Source organism: Crinia signifera, chromosome 6 (genome assembly GCF_055691185.1).
Source record: "Crinia signifera chromosome 6, ASM5569118v1, whole genome shotgun sequence".
Classification (NCBI taxonomy): Eukaryota; Metazoa; Chordata; class Amphibia; order Anura; family Myobatrachidae; genus Crinia; species Crinia signifera.
In genome coordinates this window covers 122,410,835-122,435,173 of record NC_139222.1, presented here as the reverse complement: position 1 = coordinate 122,435,173, position 24,339 = coordinate 122,410,835, and the positions used below count along the sequence as shown (strand labels likewise).

At 45.9% G+C, this 24,339-nt stretch overlaps 1 protein-coding gene across 1 annotated transcript in view; it reads right to left on the bottom strand.

Annotated features, from left to right (window-relative positions):
• Positions 1–24,339, bottom strand: part of R3HDML (R3H domain containing like) — a 60,738-nt gene that overhangs the window by 21,027 nt on the left and 15,372 nt on the right. Inside the window, exon 4 of the mRNA XM_083147010.1 lies at positions 12,477–12,609. Coding sequence (XP_083003136.1) covers positions 12,477–12,609 — 133 coding nt within the window. The remainder of the gene's footprint in view (positions 1–12,476; positions 12,610–24,339) is intronic.

Below are 24,339 nucleotides of genomic sequence, written 5' to 3'. Positions count from 1 at the left end.
TGTACATGCAACCAGTGCAATATTGTTATTCACAGGGGAACTACATGTACCAGCAAGCTTTCCCACAAGTTCCAAAACCAGTACCCACTGGCTCCTAGTCTCGCAATATTGAGTACCACTATCTGTTTAAAATAGACAAAAGTTTCTTTGGTAAATTTGTGATTTTAAGTTTCTAAACTGTGATGTCCAGCAATTGGGTTTAAAAGTAAAATACAATTCTTAATAAATATGCCCCTATATATGTAAACCAGCAGCTTCCTATTGTACCACAAAGCCACACTACCATACTGTAGGTTGCAAATTCAAGAGGGATTTTTGTGGCTGCATTACTGGCCCAGATTCCTCTCAGCTGCCATGTGATATGGCCACTTTTAAGTCATGTAAAGAATATACATAAATCAGATTCTTCTGATCTTTATAGGAAATCCTCTTCTCAATAATCTCATGCATTTGACAATGCTATACCTTATTAATGACTGACATTAATGTGCATCATCAGCAGTAAAGAAACAAGTGTGTTTTTCACATCTTCTTTCCACATACAGTTCTACCATCTGTAAATTTCTTCACCAGGAGCACAGAATGCACTGAGACCTAGTGCTAACCATGAAAAAAAAACATCTGCTATTCTGTGTTCCACATTTTATAAGCAATATGAATTGCCAGCTGTCACTTAACACTTGTCCGCTGAAGGTAAAAATGAAATGTGAGAGGAAGCCTTTCTTCCTTAGAAAATAAATATGTGGCCGTAAGATTGGATGCAGGAAAACCGTTCATGGAAAAATATTTAACTGCCTGCAGATGTACGGTAAGGTGCCAGAGAAAGGGGGAGTGTTAGTGTTAACACGAGAACACAGAAAGAAATGTACTAGATCTCATATACAGTATGAAATGTACACAGATATTAAGGCAAAAAAGTAACTTAAGGCAAAAAGTTCCTCAGTAGAGAAAAGTAGACAAAAGTAAGTAATAGATTTTCTAGAAATCAATATTTTTACTTTTAGAAAAGCTCATTAGTTAGTTATTCAACACATATGTATCTATATAGATGCATTCATTAACCACTAACTAACCAACTGCAATAAAATTATTTGTGGTTGGCAGCTCTATAAAAATATTTCTTTGTTACCACAACACCAAATTTCATTAGTGCCATACAGGGAAAATTACAATACAATAACAGATTATTCCGTATTTCGGAATATTTTAATATTTCAATGATGTATCTTGAGGTATCTTGCATTTATGTTGTGCATATACATCAAACACATGAAATACACACAAATATATTTTATTTGTGCATAAAACATGAAACAAAGTTTGTGTACAATCTCAGGCACAGCAATCATTGTATTTCACATATATAATGGCAGTTGCATATCATTCCCTCAGTACTGCTGTTACAGATGTCCCCAGTAAGTTTTTAGAAAAAAAAAAAAAAATTGTTCACTTTCTGGAATGTATGATTTTCGGAATAATTCGGATCACGGATATTCGGATACGGGATACTCAACCTGTATGAGCAAAAAAAACATCATAGTATTTTGCCCCATGAACTGTCAGTAAGACCTTCTGATGGTGGAGTGAGGACGGGTGCAGCAGAGGAGAGGTTGCACGAGGGCGTGTGATTGTGTTATTATCGGGATCCAGTCAATTGATCGACAACCAGGGCTATTTTTAAGCAGGCTCCAGCAGGAACTGAGGCCCTTATTCTAGTTCACTCTTTCTGACAAAATATTCCTTAGATGGACAAAACCATTTGCACTGCAGGTGTGCAGGTGTTACTTGTGCAGAGATAATTAGATTTGGGTGGGGTTTTACACCTGCCTCACCCGCAGTGCACATGGTTTTGTCCATCTAAGAAATATTTTGTCAGAAAGAGTGAACTAGAATAAGGGCCTCAGTTCCTGCTGGAGCCTGCTGAAAAGTAGTCTTGTCGACAACCAATAGGTCGACACGTGAAAAAGGTCAACATTGGCAAAATCTCAACACAAGCAAAATGTCGACATGGCACAGGAAACAGTTGCCGCAGATATTTTATGATTTGTTTTTAAAACTGACTTGATCTTATCACAGTGGTCATAGAGAGAGAGTATTTAATAGTGTGCTGAGTGCAGCGGGGCACTGTAACTGAAGCATGGCGAGTACAGCGAACCATGCCAGGGGATGCGGTACATTAATGCTGTGTCCATATATCAACATTTACACTAAGAACCGCAAAAACTTGTGTCATCCTTTTTCTGTAGCCACAGCAGTAGAAGCCGGATATCCTCTCTTCTGGGGATGTCCCTTTAGAATGTAAGCTCTCACGGGCAGGGCCCTCTCTCCTCATGTGCCTTTCTTAGAATATATAAACCACTGCCACCCTGATAATTGCTTCAGTGTCCTGTCCCCTGGTGCAACTATCTGTATTAACCATGTACTTGTCCTAAACTGTCTTGTAATGTAATTTTGTTTTGTGTTTGCTCATAACTATGCTCTGTAAAGCGCTGCGGAATTTGTATGCGCTATATAAGAAACTGTTAATAAATAAAATAATAAATGTCAGGGAGGCAGCAGCCTGCAGTGCCTGCGTGTATGAGGAGATTGTGTGCGCACAGTGCCTTCCATGCATCCATGCACGTTGCTGGTTTGTGCTGCTGTAGTGTGCTGATGTCCGCTCAGTGCCCAGGACGCTTCCAGGATGCCCTGCATCCACATCATTCCGAGCTACAGCTGCATTCTGGAATGCAGGGAATAAGAACTGCAGCATGGGCATTTCAACTGCTGGTGCCACAGCATGGGGGGGGGGGGGGGGTGGCTGCATTATGGGAGTCTTTTGACATCAGGAAAACATTTTTTTCTGTCTACATCACAGCAGTGGGCCTATTTTGATGGGAGGCCTGGAACTGCAGTTCCATCTGCCCCATTGTTAGTCCCATAGTCCAGCAGTGCCTCCAGTCTGTTTCTTTAGCAGACTAGTGAAAGCATTACTCTAACGCAGATGCAAAATACTCTCCAATATTTAGGTCTTTGCAAATGGCGGCTGCATTGCTATTTGTTTCTTTTTTTCCCAATTTTTTTTCTACACAAAGCAAAGGAGCACAAAGGAAATAAAAAGTAATCTGTACTAAGCATACAGTACAAATATATCTTAATGACATTACAGCAGGAAACATCACAGAAGCACATTATTGCAATTGAGCTTACACTTATACTAGAGCTATACTTTCACCTGCATTTCTTCAAATCTACTGCTTTGTTTCTCTAATACAGGGCCAAATGTAATAGCCTCCAAGTTTGGCGGCAGTGTGAGATGCCGGTTGAACTCAAACAGTTTTTTTTAAAGGTGCAATCGTTCACAACGCATGGTTTTGCCTGGATGGCCCCCATCCTACATTCCTATTTACAGGTTCCCTCCCTCTATTTACCTCATCCATACTATAGATTTTTCATTAAGTACCCCATCAATTAATGTCTACCTAATTCTGTATTTTACCCCTGTTCCTTCCCGTTAGTCTCTTATACTTTGTCCTGTCCACTCCTCTGCTTCCCATACTTTCTTGCCAACCACTTTAATTCACATATCAACATTTATGGTTCTATTACCACACCACTAAGCCCTGTTCCTTCTCTCCCTGTCACCCCACCTCCGTCTGCATCACACTGAAATTCCCTCCCTGCCCACCTACTCAAGTTTCCATTCCTAGCTCAGGAGCCTGTACCATCACTGCACTCCTCCAAATTAATCTCAACACAACACTACAGTAACACTAAAATCCCAGCCTTGAGGTAACATGGTGGTGATGTTGGGCCCTTTCTATAATTCAGACACTCCTACCAACTCACACCGTCAGAAATGTCTGTTCCATTCTCTATATTGGTGGTGCATGCTATAGGCCTCTTATAACCTTTCCGCCTTTAAGTAGCTGTCATTTACCAGCTCCCTTGCACTCCCTACAAATTTTTCGGGTGCTGGACAGTTTCCCTACAGTCTAGATCCTGACAGTCATTACCCAGACGTCGGCATCCCAACAGTCAAAACACTGACACTCAGGGTCCAACGGCTTTTCTACCTCGTGGGGGTCCACGACCTCCATAGAGGGAGAATAGAATAGATGGCGAGCGTAGCAAGCCACCGTGCCTGCAGCATGGCGAGCGCAGCGAGCCCGCAAGGGGCTTTGTTGCGCTCGCCATGCTGTCTGAGTCCGTCCAGTCAGGATCCCGACGTCGATATTCTTTGAAAGAACCAATGTAAAATGGGCGCTGGATCCCTTGTTTTATCTCCCTATATATGAGACCAATGTATGTCTCATATGTATTGGGTATAAGAGATGAAAAGAAGACATATATTAGTGTAATGTCTTGGTGTCAAAAATATATACGAAGGGGGATGGGATGGTGAATTCCTGGGTATATAGGAGATCCCGTACCCTCACTCACTCGAAGTGTTTGTTATGCAGTCACATCAAGGTATCTTTAGATTTTTCTGGGACACCACTGTGCTCAAACAAAGAAGGAGTCGGTGCGTACCGTACTCACATGTACGAATATAGTGCCTCTCCTATCAAGGTATCTTTTGGTCCACTGGCTATCTTTGAGTCCCCTTTCAAATGGCGCTCAAGCGTTCCCAGTGGTCCCAAAGAAAGGAGGAGAGTACAGATGGACTCAATAACAAAGTTTTATTTAGGTGACAAAAAAATGGGTGCATCAAAACAAACTGCCCCCAAGCTGGTAGGTTGAAGGATTACCTGAAGAGACGGTGCGTGGCCACCCACCGCTAACCAGGCAATTCCAGGGGTACAGATGTAGTCAGCACAGGTCCTCTCCACCAACGCGTTTCGACAGACAAGCTGTCTTTGTCAAGGTTGGAGGTTAACTGTGCTAGGTGGTGGTATTTATACCTGTGGCATGGATCAGCAATGATGACTGGAAGTCCACCTCTAAAAGGGGAGAGGGGATTTCCGGAAGTGTACACAGTCAGATTAAACTGCATGTTCCGAGAGATATATATATAAACTGTAATAATGCAGGTCTATATTAGGATTCCAAACGCCTACACTGAGGTGTTGGAATATATAGTATATACGGAAAATGCCTTTTAAGCGTCTTCTCCGTATCCGGAAGTAGCGGGTGACGCGCATTTGGAACGCAAACGTCACTTCCGCATACCTCCGTTTGTGTCCTGTAGGTCTATCCGGAAGAGGCGGCGGGTGACACGCATCCAGAGCGCATAGACGTCACTTCCGCCGCCTCCCATACTATGGCAAAGTGTGTTGGTCCCGGAAGCTGCGGAGGACACGCAGATGGACCGCATGTGTCACTTCCGCCTTCCTATATGTGCCCGGGCTCATTTGAAAGGAAAATATGTATTATGTGCAGTTTAATGCAGCATAATAAAAATAAATAGCGCTTTTTAGTATATGATGCAAGCTAATGTGCAAAATAAGCATGTGCAAAAAATAGTGCAAAAATCGCTGATATAAAATCTGTACAAAAATCGCTGATAATAAATAATTTACAGTATAGGATCAGCCACATATAAATACCACACCTTTACAAAAACAATATAAGAATAATTTCATAACAGATAAAAAGGCAATAAAATTCAGTTTAAAAATTCATTAAAAAACATCATCTTATAAAAACCATTTTAATTCAAAATCAGAATTTAGGCCATTAGGTACCAAGGTGTTCAAATTATAGATCCACCTCATTTCTTTCTGGGCTAATTGTTATGCCTCCAGTTGTCTCTAACAAGTTCGAGACCCCAGAAACCTGCAATGCCATTAGTCGAACTCTGGTGACATGATTTAAAGTGCATCGAGAAGGGATGATCCATATGACCTTTTTTAATATTACGGATGTGCTCAGACCATCGCACTTTCAGTGCCCTGGTCGTCTTCCCTATATATAATTTATTACACGTGCACATGATGGCATAAATAGCATACTTTGAATTACAGGTAAGGAATTGTTTGATTTTAAAATTCTGATTATTAAAAGACAAGTCAATGGTTTTTCTATCAGTAGTGCTGCAAGATTTACACATAGCGCAGTCACCACATCTGTGAAAGCCTTGGCTTCTAATTACACCACCAATAGGCTTGCTAATAAATGCACTGGATACAATCCTATCTCTTACTGTGGGAGCTCTCCGATAAATAAATCTTGGTTTATCGAGTAAGATGGTGTTTAAGATAGGATCTTTTAAAAGCAGGTTCCAGTTTTTATAAAAAATATGTTCAATGTGTTTGTGATGACTTGAGTATTGCAGAATGATGGGTATTTCTGACTTCATTTTATCCCGTTCCATGGGTACTCTAGGTGCCAATAACTCATGTCTAGGGAGTTTTTCTACTTCCTCTATGGCATCCTCTAGTAATTTATTCTTATAACCCTTATTGAGGAATTTCCTTTTCATTACCATACTGCTTTCATTAAAAGACTCCTCTTTTGAGCAGTTTCGTTTAAGCCGAATGAATTGACTCTTAGGAACGTTGGTAAGCCACCATTTAAGATGGTTACTGTTTGGGTCAATGAAGGTGTTGGAGTCTGAGGGTTTTATGAAGACTGAGGTCTCTATCATATTATCCTCAACATATATGGTTAAATCTAAAAAGTTTACCATCATTTTGCTAATATTAAGGGGGAAATTTACTAAAGGAAATTTGTAAAAAATAGGCGTATTTGTATCCAGAAATACACTTATTTTTGACATTTACTATCCCGAAAATACGACAATTCGTATTCGTATTGATAGCACATCAATACGACTACGAATTGCCGTATTTTCGGGATAGTAAATGTCAAAAATAAGTGTATTTCTGGATACAAATACACCTATTTTTTCTACAAATTTCCTTTAGTAAATTTCCCCCTAAAAGTCAATTTTATATTAAGAGTGTTTGAGTTTAAAAATGTACAAAAAGTATCTAAAACAGATTCCTCGCCGTCCCAGATAAAAAATATATCATCGATATATCTCCACCATTTGACCAGGTTCGTCCCCCATTCATGGCCATGCCAAACCATCTTATCTTCCCAGCGTTCCATGAATGTGTTGGCGTAACTGGGGGCGAACCTGGTCCCCATAGCAGTACCGGTAAGAGATAGGATTGTATCCAGTGCATTTATTAGCAAGCCTATTGGTGGTGTAATTAGAAGCCAAGGCTTTCACAGATGTGGTGACTGCGCTATGTGTAAATCTTGCAGCTCTACTGATAGAAAAACCATTGACTTGTCTTTTAATAATCAGAATTTTAAAATCAAACAATTCCTTACCTGTAATTCAAAGTATGCTATTTATGCCATCATGTGCACGTGTAATAAATTATATATAGGGAAGACGACCAGGGCACTGAAAGTGCGATGGTCTGAGCACATCCGTAATATAAAAAAAGGTCATATGGATCATCCCTTCTCAATGCACTTTAAATCATGTCACCAGAGTTCGACTAATGGCATTGCAGGTTTCTGGGGTCTCGAACTTGTTAGAGACAACTGGAGGCATAACACTAAGGATCGCCAATTAGCCCAGAAAGAAATGAGGTGGATCTATAATTTGAACACCTTGGTACCTAATGGCCTAAATTCTGATTTTGAATTAAAATGGTTTTTATAAGATGATGTTTTTTAATGAATTTTTAAACTGAATTTTATTGCCTTTTTATCTGTTATGAAATTATTCTTATATTGTTTTTGTAAAGGTGTGGTATTTATATGTGGCTGATCCTATACTGTAAATTATTTATTATCAGCGATTTTTGTACAGATTTTATATCAGCGATTTTTGCACTATTTTTTGCACATGCTTATTTTGCACATTAGCTTGCATCATATACTAAAAAGCGCTATTTATTTTTATTATGCTGCATTAAACTGCACATAATACATATTTTCCATTCAAATGAGCCCGGGCACATTCCGCATTAGGAAGGCGGAAGTGACATATGCGGTCCATCTGCGTGTCATCCGCAGCTTCCGGGACCAACACACTTTGCCATAGTATGGGAGGCGGCGGAAGTGACGTCTATGCGCTCTGGATGCGTGTCACCCGCCGCCTCTTCTGGATAGACCTACAGGACACAAACGGAGGTATGCGGAAGTGACGTTTGCGTTCCAAATGCGCGTCACCCGCTACTTCCGGATCCGGAGAAGACGCTTAAAAGGCATTTTCCGTATATACTATATATTCCAACAACTCAGTGTAGGCGTTTGGAATCCTAATATAGACCTGCATTATTACAGTTTATATATATATATCTCGGAACATGCAGTTTAATCTGACTGTGTACACTTCCGGAAATCCCCCCTCCCCTTTTAGAGGTGGACTTCCAGTCATCATTGCTGATCCATGCCACAGGTATAAATACCACCACCTAGCACAGTTAACCTCCAACCTTGACAAAGACAGCTTGTCTGTCGAAACGCGTTGGTAAAGAGGACCTGTGCTGACTACATCTGTACCCCTGGAATTGCCTGGTTAGCGGTGGGTGGCCACGCACCGTCTCTTCAGGTAATCCTTCAACCTACCAGCTTGGGGGCAGTTTGTTTTGATGCACCCATTTTTTTGTCACCTAAATAAAACTTTGTTATTGAGTCCATCTGTACTCTCCTCCTTTCTTTGGGACCACTGGGAACGCTTGAGCGCCATTTGAAAGGGGACTCAAAGATAGCCAGTGGACCAAAAGATACCTTGATAGGAGAGGCACTATATTCGTACATGTGAGTACGGTACGCACCGACTCCTTCTTTGTTTGAGCACAGTGGTGTCCCAGAAAAATCTAAAGATACCTTGATGTGACTGCATAACAAACACTTCGAGTGAGTGAGGGTACGGGATCTCCTATATACCCAGGAATTCACCTTCGTATATATTTTTGTCACCAAGACATTACACTAATATATGTCTTCTTTTCATCTCTTATACCCAATACATATGAGACATACATTGGTCTCATATATAGGGAGATAAAACAAGGGATCCAGCGCCCATTTTACATTGGTTCTTTCCAAAGAATATCGACTACCAGAGGATTCCGGTGTTCCTCACCTTCCACTGTACGGCAGCAGGATCCTGGATTTGCGCCTTGGGACTATACCATTGTTTCCTTTTTTCCAGGATCCCGACTTCGGGCTAATGACTGTCGGGATCCCACCTGTCGGGACTATATACCACACCTAATTTTTCAACCACTTGCTACCTGTCTATCTCACTTAGGTGATTTCAACATCCCAATGGACATCCCCACAGAATCCTCTGCTTCTAAACTCCTGAACCTCCCATCATCACTTGGTATCTCCCGGTAGACCTTCTCTCCCTCCCATGTGAGTGGGCACTCACTTGATCTGATCTTCACTCACATTGCAATATTTGTGACTACTCAAACTCCACATTCCTCTTCTCTGATCATCACCTTCTCTCTTTTATCTTCTACCTCTATGTTTATCCATCTCTACCTCCTAAGGCTACCATCACTAAACATAACATTGATGCTACTGGCTGTTTCCATATCTTCCTGCTCAATTCACTTCTCTCTTCTACTCTGTCTATCCTGCCCTGAACCAACATCATCCCTATACAATTCCTCCCTTCTGCTTTTTACTCTGCTGCTCCAGACACTACTATTAACATTCAGAGATCATCATCTCAACTTTGGCATACCAAATTCACAAGATACCTGCAAACATGTTAACATGACACTGGGCAACAGTGGAGGAAATAATGCCCTAAGGCACACTTCCTCCATATTTACATGTATGCTCTCATCCTACAGTGCTGTGTAATCCCTCTCTAAATAGTCATATTTGAAGAACCTCATATCCTCCTAACCCCTTGCAAACCCTCTTGCCACTGTAAACTCCCTCCTCTGCCCACACCACCTCAATTCTCCTATTCCCTCTCTGACCCCAACTTTGCTACCTATATCACATCCCAAATTGACTCCATACATCAGGCCCTCACATCCCACCAGACCCTCAGCAACCTGACACTTAATTTCCTTGATCAACCCTGCATTATACCAACCCTGACTTATTTTTCCCCTGTACCTGGAGATGAAGTCATGGCTGTCATCCTGTCCTCCCACCTCCCCACTAAACCCTATCCTTTCCCACATCTTCTGCTATCTTTCTCCTTCTGCCTGTTCCATCTTGCCCACTTCTTCAATCTCTCTATATTATCAGGCACTTTTTCCTTTGACTTCAAGCATCCCCTTCTCTCCTCTATTCTTTAAAAACCTATCCTTGATCTTAACACTCTTTCCTAGTACCAATACTTCTCTTAACTCCATTTTGCCTTCAAACTCCTTGGAGTTTATCTACGAAGATGGGAGTTCTGTTGAAGATGGGATGTTGCTATGCAAATCAATCAGATTCTATCTATTATCTTGTAGAATGTGCTAAATAAATAAGTAGATTTTGATTGGTTGCCCATAGCAACATCCCATCTTCAATAGAACTTCGATCTTAGTAAATAAACCCCCTTGAGTATTGTCTCCAACCACCTAACTGTCTGGCTTCTGTCCTCTGCATTTAATAGAATCGACCTTCATGAAAGTCTATGATGACCTCTATGCTGCCAGATCCAAGTGCCACTACTTTCTGCTTATTGTCCTTGGACTCTGCAGTTTTTGGCACTGTGGACCACACTCTCCTCCAGCAAATCCTTAATTCTATTGGTCTGTGCGTCACTTCCCTCTCCTGGCTAATCTCCTACCTCTCTGCCTGCTTCTTCTTTGTATTTATGACTCCACCTCCCCCACACTTTCTCTTACAGTAGATTTCTGTCCTTGGACCTCTCCTTTTCTCTTTCTATATGTGCTCTTTATCACTTGCTGATACTGTCTTTCCCAATTGCAACAATACATGCATACAATCTGTGTAACATATGTGCCATAAGGGTTTTCTGATTTTTTTATGCATGCACAGTTGCAGGTGCTTTACATTGTGTGCATCTCAATCAGGCCCTTTATCTCTTACAGCTCTTCCTGGTGGCAATTCCTGCTAAAACATTAAGGGCCTTATTCTGCAGAGACTATGCACCGGAATAAACTATCCAGCTTCAGTGGTAGCATGCGGGGGGGCTGCGCAGCACAGAGCAAGGCCGATCCACTTGTCAGGTCATGCCCTGTGATGCAATCGCCTATACAGCATAGTGCTTGAATAATACCGGTAGCCCCCTGCCTGTGAAGCCAGATGCAGGACTGCCATCATTTGGGATGCATTGGCTGAGTGTGACATCATGCAGCTGCTGCCACCCCCAAAACGCTGAGTCAACGCTCCATCACTGCCCCCACGCTGGACTTTAGACTTTCTCAATGTGACCACAGTTTCAGGAATCAGGCATGGCATAGTTAAAAATCAGTGATTAGTGTCCCAACCTGAATTAGGCCCCATGTAACAATGCAAGTGGTGCAAACATCTTATTTTTGCATGCAGGGTAAATACTGGGGTACTTGTTTCCTAGCACCCCACAATTTTCAATCGTATGGCATTTTATGCATTGTATCGCATCGCATGCCATATAGCCGCATGCGATGCAAATTTGCCCCCCCTATACGATTTGTAATTGTATAAGCACCCTAATGGTTGATGAAAATGTTAAATGCACCCCAATGCCACCCCCACTATGAACGCCAACCCGAAGCGTGGCAAGCGCAGCGAGTCTACGCGGGGCGGTGGTACGCGTCCTCCGACCTTTTCATACCCCCACTATCCACGCCAGCATGGAGTTTACTTTAGATAGTGTGGCAAGTGCAGCGAGCCACAGAGCCTGGAGCATGGCGAGCGCACGTGTATTACTTTATATGTATTCCGCGTCCCCACGCGGGGCTCGCCACGCTTCGGGCTCAGTGGCTAAAATCAACTCCACGCCGACATGAATAGTGGGGGTATGAAAAGGTTGGCGGACGTGTACCGCCGCCCCTCATGGGCTCGCTGCGCTCGCCACGCTTTGGGTTGGCGTTGATACTGGGGGTGGCGTGGGGGTGTTTTTAACATTGTAAGCACCCATTACAGTGCTTATAGAATTAATAATCTTATAGGGGGGCCATTTAACGTTAAAAACACCCATTAGGGTGCTTATACAATTTTAAATCGCATACCATTGTATATGGCATACGGTATAACATTGGGTGCCATCGCACAACATCGCATCACATTGCATACCATTGTAAGGCTTATGGTATACGATGCGATGGGCGCCGTGCTTGGAAATAAGTACCAATACTGGTGATTATTAATTGGTGTGCTGGGCAACAGGGGGTGTCACATGGGAGATATATCATACATTTGCATTAAAAATCAAAAACTAGTAAGACGTGTCTCTCCAGATTTTGTGGATCTACAAGTCGCAGCCTGTATTGATGGGTACAGCCTACCTTGCCAGCCATTGGTAGAACCTCTACAACAACTGAAGAACCACAAGTTGAAAAAACCTGATCTACTGTAGAAGAGCAGTAATAGATGATCAATGAAAGATATTGGTGTTATACCTGTGTATAGTGACTGCACACTGAGCCGCTGCATTTGCTTGGACAGTTGGGATTACACTCGCGTGGGTAAGGAAATGAATAATGCTGTTTCTCATCATGCCAAGCTTTTACCAGCTCTATAATAGATCTATACCTGAAAAACACAAGCATTTAAAATAGTAAAGCATCATCAAAATGAATTCAAATGATTTAGTGTCACCTATATTAATTTACTTATTTATTAATGTGAACTAAATACAGTATCATATAGATCTAAGACTACTACTTTCACATCATCCCCCCCCCCCCCCCCCCACAATTTGTATCCAAACTGTACTTGGGGGTTATTCAGACCTGATTGCAGCCCTGCGATTTTGCAAGGTAGATGGGTACTTGTGTAGTTTCACGGCGCCAGTATGACAGAAAGTTGCTGTTTGGTGGTGGACGTTTTCTGGGAGCGCTAGGTGAAACGGAAGCATGCCCAGTCATTTTCAGAGAGGGCGTGTGACATCAGCTTGGTTCTATGACACAGTCAGAGTAAGTCCTGGACTATGCATAGATTTCACACACTGGAGAAATCATTTGATGGTGAGTGAGTTGCATATGGATTCAAGGGCGTAACTACCATAGGTGCAAGGGGTGCAACTGCTATGGGGCCCGGAGCTGCAGGGGGCCCATCTTTACTGTCTAAGTAATATGTTTTACATACATTTATCACCATCAGTTGCTAAATAGGGGGCCCTTACAAACTTTTGCTATGGGGCCTACAAATATCTAGTTACGCCACTGTATGGATTTGTAGCTATTTGCGGATGATTCTCCATAAGACATTCGCTGCCTTGCACTGGGCAGGGTTTCACTCAGTGGAGTGGCGGCTATCTGATTGCAGGGCTCTGCTAAACCTCCCAGCAGCGATCAGGTCTGAATAACCCCTTTGCTCCAGCTGTTTTCAAAACCAATCTGATTGTAACAAAGTTGGGATCAGATGGAATATGTATGTATGTACTGTATGTATGCAGGGCCGTCTTAAGACTATAATGGGCCCCTGGGCAAAATAATTTGAGGGCCCCCTCTCCTCCCCTCACCTATGTGCAGCAGTGGCGGGGATCCGTGCAGGAAGCGGCGACTCAGACCTTGATGCAGTGCTGTTTGCTGCCGGGCGGGAAGCGCTGCAGATTTTGGAAAGACTGGCTGGGCGCTGATTGGCTAAGCGTCCTGCCAATCAGCATCTGGCCCAGGGCCGGTGCAAGGCACCGGAGCGCCCCAGGCGAGGGGGGGTGGGGCGCCCCGGAGCCTACGGGGGGGGGGTACCTGCGGCGCTGTGTGATCTGGTGGCGAGGTCCCTGCAGTGATGCGCGCTATCCGGCAGCCAGGGGGCGGCGCGAGAAGCACTGATGGGTTTGAAAACTCGCCGCACGCTGATTGGCTGAATCTCAGCCAATCAGCATGCGGAATGTTTTCAAACCCAGCAGCGCTTCCTGCGCCGCCGCCTGGCTGCCGGATAGCGCGCATCACTGCAGGGACCCCGCCGCCAGATCACACAGTGCCGCGGGTACCCGGCACGGACACCCCTGCAGCCTCAATGCGAGAGGCGTGGGGCGAAGTAACGCCCTCCAGTGGCTGGCGCCCTAGGCAAATGCCTAGATTTGCCTAGTGGTGGCGCCGGCCCTGATCTGGCCAGTCTTTTCAAAATCAGCACAGCAGTGCTTCCCGCCCGGCGGCAGACAGCACTACATCAAGGTCTCCGCTTCCCGGACGGACCCCGCCACATGCCGCTGCCCGGATCCCCTCCACACGCCGCTGCCCGGTCCCCTGCACACGCCGACCGCTGCCCGGGACCCTGCACACGCCGCCTGCTGCCCGGGTCCCCTGTACACGCCGCTGCCCTGGTCCTCTCCACCTGCCGCTGCCCGGGTCCCCTCCACCCGCCGCTGCCCAGGTCCCGACCACACGCCGCCTTTCCCTAGGACAGTGCCGTCTTCCCCATTGTGATGGGCCCCTACTATCCTTGGGCCCCTGGGCAACTGCCCATTAAGCCCAATGGGAAAGACGGCCCTGTATGTATGTATGTGTATGTATTTATGTAATTTAACATTTATTTTGCCCAACTGGTAATAAGATTGTTTTTGCCAAGTTTTACATTGATCTTTTTTGCTACTTTAGCTGTTTCTAACATATTTACTTGTGAGCTTGAAACATTAGTATACATGTTAATTCAGTTTGAAAAGATACATGGTTTATTTTAATTACCAACTATAACAGGTAAGTAAATGACCAGTATTGTTACATTAACCACTGAAAACTAAGTCCTGGCTCTAAATAACAGATAATCTTCAAATGAAATCCACACACTGTACTGAATCTAAAATACAATGATGCTGCTTTCCCACTGCTGAAACGGGTCATTACCCGTTTTTTTTAAACGTGTTTTTAAACGGCAAGAGCCATAAAGACCCTTTCCCACTGCAGCTTTTAAACGGTAAATTACCGTTTAAAAGCCGTTTTTGGCACATTCACACTGCTGTTTAAAAACCTGTTTAACCCATAAAAAATATGAGGGGGGGGGGTTAAAAAAAAAACAGCGTGGCGTCCCCCCCACAGCTGTAACCAGCACCAGGCTGAAAAAGCCGGGGCCGGTAATTAAAAATCAGGGAACCCGACAAATAGGGGTTCCCCAATTTTTAACAACCAGCCCCAGGCTCCAGGTCCGGGGCTGGTTCCAAAAATATGGGGGACAAAATTAGTAGGGGTCCCCCGTATTTTAAGAACCAACCCCAGGCACAACCAGCCAGCAGGGTAATGCCACAGCCGGGGGGAGACTTTTTATACAAGTCCCCCCGGCCAAAGCATTCATCCCTACCGACCAGTCAGCCTGGCCAGGGGCCCTGGGGGAGTGGGGACCCCCCCAATAAAGGGGTCCCCCCCTCCAGGACTTACCTGACCAGGCTGAAGCCTGGTACTGTCCCCGGTGGCCCTGTGCGGTGGCCACCGGTCTGATCATTGTGTAAAAAAAAAGATGAAAAACCTATTGTTTTAAACTGTGGAACTATGATTCCAAGCAAGTCTCCCCCGCAAGCTGGGACTTGGAGAACCACAAGTCCCAGCCTGCGGGGCATTAAAGGGCCCGTTGGGTCTTGTAGTTCCACAGTAAAAAAATAGATAAATAAATACACACTGACACATTATAAAAATAAAAGTTTAAAACATACATTACACAAACACACTGATACTTACCTATCTTGATCCCGTAGGGTCCCAGGGTCCGGTCCGGTGGCTTGGTTCCGGGCCTTGGTTCCGGGGCTGGTCCGGGTCCAGGGGCTCCAGGGCTGAAGAGTCCGGGGTCCTGGATCCGTAGTAATCCAAAGGGGTACCTGGGGAAGGAAATCCTACTCACCTGCTCCTGTGGCGACCACCCCGGCATCTGCTGTTGAAGTCGCGCTGCTCCCGGCTGCAGTGGTACCGCTGTACACTAGAGACACAGAGATCCTTCTTCCTCTGCGTCTCTACTCAGAATGGCTGCTAGGTGGCCAATAGAATTCAATCAGGAGCCGAGAAAGTCGGCTCCTGATTGGCCAGAAATCATTCTGAGTAGAGACGCAGAGGAAGAAGGATCTCTGCGTCTCTAGTGTACAGCGGAGCGGGTACCACTGCAGCCGGGAGCAGCGCGACTTCAACAGCAGATGCCGGGGTGGTCGCCACAGGAGCAGGTGAGTAGGATTTCCTTCCCCAGGTACCCCTTTGGATTACTACGGATCCAGGACCCTGGACTCTTCAGCCCTGGAGCCCTGGACCCGGACCAGCCCCGGAACCAAGGCCCCGGAACCAAGCCACCGGACCGTACCCTGGGACCTACCTACGGGATCAAGATAGGTAAGTATCAGTGTGTTTGTGTAATGTATGTATTAAACTTTTATTTTTATAATGTGTCAGTGTGTATTTATTTATCTATTTTTTATACTGTGGAACTACAAGACCCAGCGGGCCCTTTAATGCTCCGCAGGCTGGGACTTGTGGTTCTCCAAGTCCCAGCTTGCGGGGGAGGCTTGCTGGGACTCATAGTTCCACAGTTTAAAACAATAGGTTTTTCATCTATTTTTTTACACAATGATCAGCCCGGTGGCCACCGCACAGGGCCACCGGGGACAGCACCAGGCTTCAGCCTGGTCAGGTAAGTCCTGGAGGGGGGGACCCCTTTATTGGGGGGTCCCCACTCCCCAAGGACCCCTGGCCAGGCTGACTGGTCGGTAGGGTTAATGCTTTGGCCGCGGGACCTTATATAATAAAAATTAATTGAATTATAAGAAAGAAAATTAATTGGCTTAATATACACACTAAAATTATTCTAATTCAAAAGAGAGCGCCACACACCTGAACATATATCATAGAAAATTCATATAAAATTTATTTATAAAAAAGAGAAAAAAACATACATTAAGAACACAAATACAATCACAATATCACGAATATAATTACCCCAATTGGGAATGTTATAAAAATAACCACTTAATCATAGGTTACTAATAAACCCAGCTCTTGAACAAATCCCTGCATATGAAAGATAAAATATCCATCAGTTGCAATTTCCAAGGAAATGTACATATAAGTGGAATCAATTAGGAGGTGATCCTTTACAGTCTTGGAAAACTTTTCCTTTGTTTAAGGAAGATGTGCACATCTAAAAAGTTTTAATAGACCATTCTTTATTGCCAAAAGGCTTCTCAGGAAAAAGAGTTGCGCTTAAATGTGTATACTTTGAGACCAGTACCTCTCTGATGTTACGGGTACTCACATACAGTCCCTGCGGTAGCCTTCTGTGTCGGGGTGCTACAACCCGCCGGGCTCCAGCTGTAATCAGCGAGCCGATGATGTGTTTGGCGTGGCGGGGAGCACCTTCACTGACCTTAGATTTTATATTATAAGTGTCCCCCGGCTGTGGCATTACCCTGCTGGCTGGTTGTGCCTGGGGCTGGTTCTTAAAATACGGGGGACCCCTACTTATTTTGTCCCCCGTATTTTGGGAACCAGCCCCGGCCCTTGAGCCTGGGGCTGGTTTTAAAAAATCAGCGAAGCCCTATTTGTCGGGTTTCCTGATTTTTTAATGCCAGCCCCGGCTCTTCAGCCTGGTGCTGGTTACGGCAGTGGGGGGGACCCCACGCCGATTTTTTTTTAAACTAAATACCGTTTCAGAGGTATTCCCACTGCCTCAAAAATGGTATTTAACCGTGTAGGACTCTGCTTTTAAAACGGGTTGAAATACCGGTTATCTTTAACCGGTATTTCAACTCTGGCACTTTCCCACTGCAGCCTTAAACGGTAAATTGCGCTGAAAAATCGGCAAATTACCGTTTTAGACCTGCAGTGGGAAAGGGGCATGACTATATTACTAAAACTAGAGCATTGTTTATTGTAATAGAAAATACAAGGTGAGGGATCACAACTCATAATATAACAAACACCATGTAGTAAAAAATTACTAAGATGGGCCTCTATTGAAGATGACAACCAATAGCATATACTTCTTTTTTATTTAGCACCTTCTAGAATATAATAGATAGAATCTGATTGGTTGCACATAGAAACACCCCATCTTAGAACTCCCGGTACTTGTGTATTAGCATGGCGCCCGATTTTACTACATACGCAAACGTAGTGAAATCGCATCGCATGCCGTTATGGTATGGCATGCGATGCGATTTTGACGCTTATAATGGCATTTAATGACATATAATGTAATTAATTAAGGCCCCCCCCCCAGTATCGACGTGATCCCGAAGAGAGCGCAGAGAGCCTGCAAGGGGTGGCGGTACGCGTCTGACCCAGAGGCGTAGGGAGGGCGGAGCCACCGGAGCTCACGCTCCGGGCGCTGATTGGACGACTGGCGCCGCCGGCCCGCCCCCCCTCCGCAAATGAGTAAGATGAACACACACAGTACTAACTAAATAGGACTAACGGCGCGGCGGGCAGCAGGCAGCATGCGCCGACGGCTGCCCTGCCTGGTTCCTGCCACCAACGGTGAGGCAGAGCGGCTGACTCTCTCTAGTGCTGCTGCTGCTGCTCGGTCCGGCTTTCGGGCAGCGCAGCAGCACTCAAGGCTCCGTCCTCTCTCTCCCGCGTGACGTTACGGGGATCTGCGCCCATTCTGTCTGTCATACTGTTATATGCACTGACAGCCGGACAGACAGAGAGCCGAGGGCTGTCCGGCCTTATTCGCTATGCTGCACGCGAGGCTCCCGACTCCCTTAGTCCCGGCTATTTGAAATCTCGCGCTGCCGCAGTGGCGCGAGATTTGAAATAGCCGGGAGTCCGGGACGTGCAGCACTGTGAATACAGCCGGGCAGCCCTCGGCTCTCTCTCTGCTCGGCTGTCAGTGCATATCACAGACCGGGCGCAGATCCCCGTGACGTCACGCGGGAGAGAGACCCGCTCCGGAGACCCCCGGCCCTGCAGCCTTCCACCGCACTCACGCTGGGGCTCCCGGCGCAATAACCACCCAGCCTCCGTATCCCCCCCCTCCGTGGGTCCAAGCAGGGTGATACGACGGAGCTGGATAGCTCCTATTAACCCTGAATTAACCCCTGAGAACCGCGGCCTACCTTAGACTCCAGGCCAGGGACCCCCGGGTTTGACACCCGCTCAGGCGCTCCAGAGAACCTCTCTGGCTTCTGCCCTGCTGTGCTGTATATATCTTTATCTGTCTATATATTTATTTATTTACAGCGTCTTGTATAGCACAGTAGATTCCGTTACAGCGTCTTATATAGCGCAGCAGATTCCGTTACAGCATCTTATAGAGCGCAGCAGATTCCGTTACAGCGTCTTATGGAGCGCAGCAGATTCCGTTACAGTGTCTCATATAGCGCAGCAGATTCCGTTACAGTGTCTTATATAGCGCAGCACATTCCGTTACAGCGTCTTATATAGCGCAGCAGATGTCGTTACAGTGTCTTATATAGTGCAGCAGATTCCGTTACATCGTCTTATATAGCGCAGCAGATTCCGTTACAGTGTCTTATATAGCGCAGCAGATTCCGTTACAGTGTCTTATATAGCGCAGCAGATTCCGTTACAGCGTCTTATATAGCGCAGCAGAGTCCGTTACAGTGTCTTATATAGCGCAGCATATTCCGTTACTGTGTTTTTTAAGTTTTTTCTTTTCAAATGTGACATGCCAACACATGTTAGCCACGCCCCCAATTCATTACCGGGAGGGGGGGCGCGCGAAATATGCCATTGCTCCGGGCACCATGGTGCCTAGCTACACCGCTGGTCTGACCGACCTTTTCATACCCCCACTATGTACGTCGGTGTGGAGTTGATCTTATATAGTGTGGCGAGCGCAGCGAGCCACCGAGCCCGAAGTGTGGCTAGTGCAGCGAGCCCCTCGAGGGGACGTGTATTATGTTACATGTATTACGTGTCCCCTCGCCACGCTTCGGGCTCAGTGGCTCGCTGCGCTCACCACACTATATAAAATCAACTCCACGCCGACGTGGATAGTGGGGGTATGAATAGGTCATTCGGACGCGTACCGCCGCCGCTCGCCATGCTTCGGGATCACGTGGATAGTGGGGGGCGGGGGGGGGGGATTGGTGGGGGCCAAAATAGAAGACATTATATGTCATTTTACCATTATCCTAGGTTCCATCAGAACCGATATCTCATCGCATCGCATGCCATACAATAATGGCATGCGATGCGATTTTTTAGCGCATCCTATGTTTTTAATGGTTTCACTGACACAGACCAGTGAATACATTAGATAGGAAAATCGCATCGCATGCCATACAATATGGCATGCAATGCGATGCAATGCAATTTCACTACTGTGAATAGCCCTCTACGCAAATGGAGTAGTGGGCGCCGTGATAAGGGATGCGGTCGGCAGGTCGACAATAAATAGGTAGACTACTATTGGCTGACAGGCCACAGGTCGACACATGAAATGTTCAACATACCTTAAGTTGACATGGTCAACGCATAAAATAGGTCGACATCGGAAAGGTCAACACAAGTTTTTCACTTTTTTTCCCATAACAGTGGACATAGAGGGAGAATTTAAAACACATGGACAACAAAAAAGTGAACAACTTATCTACCTTGTTGTGTAAACTTTTTCATGTGTCGACCTATGGCTTGTCGACCAATAGTGGTCAACCCTAATATAGTCGACCCTATGAGCCATATTCTACTGTAGAAAGAAATATACTAACTGCTACTTGCAACATAGTGATCAGGTGCACATAGCTGCTCCCCATTATGAGGAAAAATGAAATGCTATATTTATTTCTTCGGGAAAACAAACTCTGGTAGCACTGTAATTATATCTAGTAAGCTTTTATAACTCTGCTTTTTTAGTAAATAATTATTTCTACAATATACACACGTAAATGTTTTATTTACCCTGCACATACCTGTACAAGTGGGGTATGTAGATAAATTACTCTTTTTGTCAATCATACTTGAGCACAGTGGCTTAGCTTGTGGGTTGTGGGCCCAGGTGCAAAAATATTATTTAGGCCCCCCTCTTCCACCCCTAGTCCACAATATGCAACACGGCAGTGGGTGACAGGGAGAGGAAGAGGATGATAGTGTAAGCACAGGGAAGTAGAGTGCAGTGACGGACTGGCCCACAGGGGTATAGAGGAAACTCCCAGTAAGCCTAACTGCCTGGGGGCCCCACCTCCAGTTATAGGGGCCTTATTCTGGTTGGAGCGGCCGGGCCGTACAAGGACGTCCCGGGATTTTTTATGATCTGCGCATGCGTACATTCGCTAATGCGCAGGCGCGACCACTCCACAACGCTTACGGACGGGTCTCTACGTGCGAAAAAACCTGTAGGCGAGTGTACGGGTATTGGGGGCGGCATAGGGGCGTGAAGAGGGGTGCGGCCGAAATAATGAGGGAAAATGGGCGTAAATATGGGCGTACACGGGGGTGTGCACCAAAAATGAGCGGTGCTACTACCGCACGATCGACTAAAGCACCGTTCATTTCGGACACAAAACAGGCGGCCGCCAACCGCCAGCTCAAACCACCCCTACAGATACCGCATGCCAGCGTGCGCCTGGGTTAGCTAATTTACGCGGATTACTACTCAAACACATACACCTGAATGTAATAAGCAATGCTGCAGTCTATTAAGTCAAAACCATGAATTCACTACCTGCAAGCCACACACAGCACTCTAACACATTGGAAGGTTATCTTTCTATACTTCTCTACATTTAAAGGTTTGTTTAATTTAAGGTAAGAATCTTTGTAAGACCTGCTTATATATGCTAAGGTAGGTATTTGTTAAACAGGTCGACACATTCACTACGTGCTTTCATAGACAGTAGCACACTCAATCTACACAAGTCGACATGTGTCAACGTGTTCACTCTAATACAAACATATGTTTTGTATTTATGATACAATAACATAAACCACATCTAACACCTACAAAGGATGTTTCAGCAATGTTTTAAGCCCATGGCCACTATTTTGCACATTAATTAATTCAATCAATTAATTAATTTTCATAATTATAGTTGAAAGGCAACATTTGCAGGTCCATATATATGAAGGGTATGTCAGCGTACACGGACGTACGCTCACTCTCACGAGCGGTGACATAAGCTGACTTTTCTATTGAAAACAATAGGGACCCGTCCGTGCAAGCTGGCGTACGCTCAGATAGCCGCAAGAAGTCGGTGGCAAGACGGCCGAGAGACATCCGTAAACGGTGGTGTACGCTCAATTGTAAGCCAGTTGTCGGAGTGTAAGGGCTGGTCCGTCCGCGTACGTTGCCGTACGCTCATTTGTACGCCACTCCCCTTCTACGTTGTTTCTGCCCGTACGTATGCGGCTGAGTTGTGGGTGGACTTAACCCCAACGGCCGCGTGCGGCTAGCGTACGTTAATAGCGAACGTACGCACGTTTGGCCGCTACGATCAGAATAAGGCCCCTAGGTTTCAGACTGTTCACATGAATTATACATTATACATATGTTACATTATACCGTACCTCCCAACATTACCCTCTCCAGGAGGGACACATTGCTCTGCTCCTGCACAGTGCTGCAGGTGGTACCGCCATAACAAAGTCCCCCGAATCGTACTGCGCATGCGCGCATCCGTAAGCGGCGGGGGGGTGGCCTGTACAGGTCCGCCACCCCCTGCCGCAGCATATTCCCTATGGAGGGGAAGGGCGGGGAGCACATTGCGCGTCTCTCCTTCCTCTCCCTCCCCTCCCTCAGCAGCAGTAGAGCTGGCACTGTGGGGGGCATGCCTGGCACTGTGGGGGGAGTACCTGGCACTGTGGGGGCATGTGTGGCACTGGGGGGCATATGGCTGGCACTAAGGGCATATGTATGGCACTGTGTGTGCATATCTGGCACTGGGGGCATATCTGGTTCTGTGTGTGCATGTGTGGCACTGGGGGCATATGTCTGGCACTGTGGGGGCATATCTGGTACTGTCTGGCACTGTGGGGGCATATGGCTGGCACTGTGGGGGCATATCTGGCACAATGGGGGCATACCTGGCACTGGCGGCATATCTGGTTCTGTGTGGGAATGTGTGGCACTGTGGGGGCATATCTGGTACTGTCTGGCACTGTGGGGGCATATGGCTGGCACTGTGGGGGCATATCTGGCACAATCGACCTGGGTTATCCTCTTACACTGCCCCTGGAACCGGGAGCATCCCAAGTCCAACCCAGCAAATTATCTGGGTTGGATTGCTGGGTCAGTCAACCCAGGATTTGAGTTTCTACTAACAGAAAAAAAGGGTTGATGCGCGTCCCCACGCAAAATCCTGGATTATTTTTGCTAGTTGAAAAGGGGTATAATGTAAGGAAGGACAGCTGAGAGGAATGCCGGACCCCGGTAAAATTTTGGGGGCATGGCCTAAGTGCGGGAGGTGTGGGCACCTCCCGCACTTAGGCCACGCCACGCCCCCAAAATGTTTAGAGGAGGGTGAAGGAAAACTCTAAAAAACTGTAATCTCAGCAGCAGCACACACCTACAGCATGTGCTGTGCTGACAGCAGACTCAGCATGACCTCACACACTGTCAGTGAGACACTCATGCTGAGCCTGCTGTCAGCGCAGCACATGCTGTAGAAGTGTGTGCTGCTGTTGCTACCCGGGAGGGACGGAGGGGGAAGGGAGGGGTCGGACCCTGCGGGGCCCCTCCAGCAAGCCTGGGCCCGGGTAATTAGTACCCGCTCCCCCCCTCTTGGCTGCACTGTGTAAGGGCCAGTTCCCAACCCTGCTCCCTGCACTGGACTATTCATTCAGTGTTGCTGAAAATGGTGGCTAGAGCAGCCCCTTAGTCCTCAGTGTAACTGCCCTTATCCTTATATGTATGTATAATGTAGGACGAAGTGGAGATGCATGGTGTAAAATAAGCAATGTTTCAGTATAATGCTCCCTGCCCCATCTTAAGATGATAGGCTGGGCTGTCTAAGAATGTCATGTGTGCTCAGGTGTGTCCCTAGGAAATAGGCTCAGTAACCTCCAGTGTGTGTTCCTGTGTGACTCTGGGGTCAGTGAGGGAGGTAGAGGTAGTGACGGAAGGAGTGACCAGCACAATAAGGCTGACAGCCTATGTAATCTGTCAGCTCTGTACTCAGAACTCTAGAGATAGCAACAGAATTCAGGCCTCACATCTGCCAGTCAGCCCATGTCACTGTTTGCATTGCACTGTTTACTTGTGAAGGGAGAGGAGGCTGGTCACAGCTGGAATACCAATAACTTTGTGTTACATGTGTTATCTATGAGACGGCTGAGTGATTTTAGTGGCAATTAAGAGATCAACAGTAGGAACATTCCCGGAGACACTATAAACTCTGTTAAGTAAGGGCCTTTAGGGGCATGTTACTACCTCTGGAGGGAATGTAAA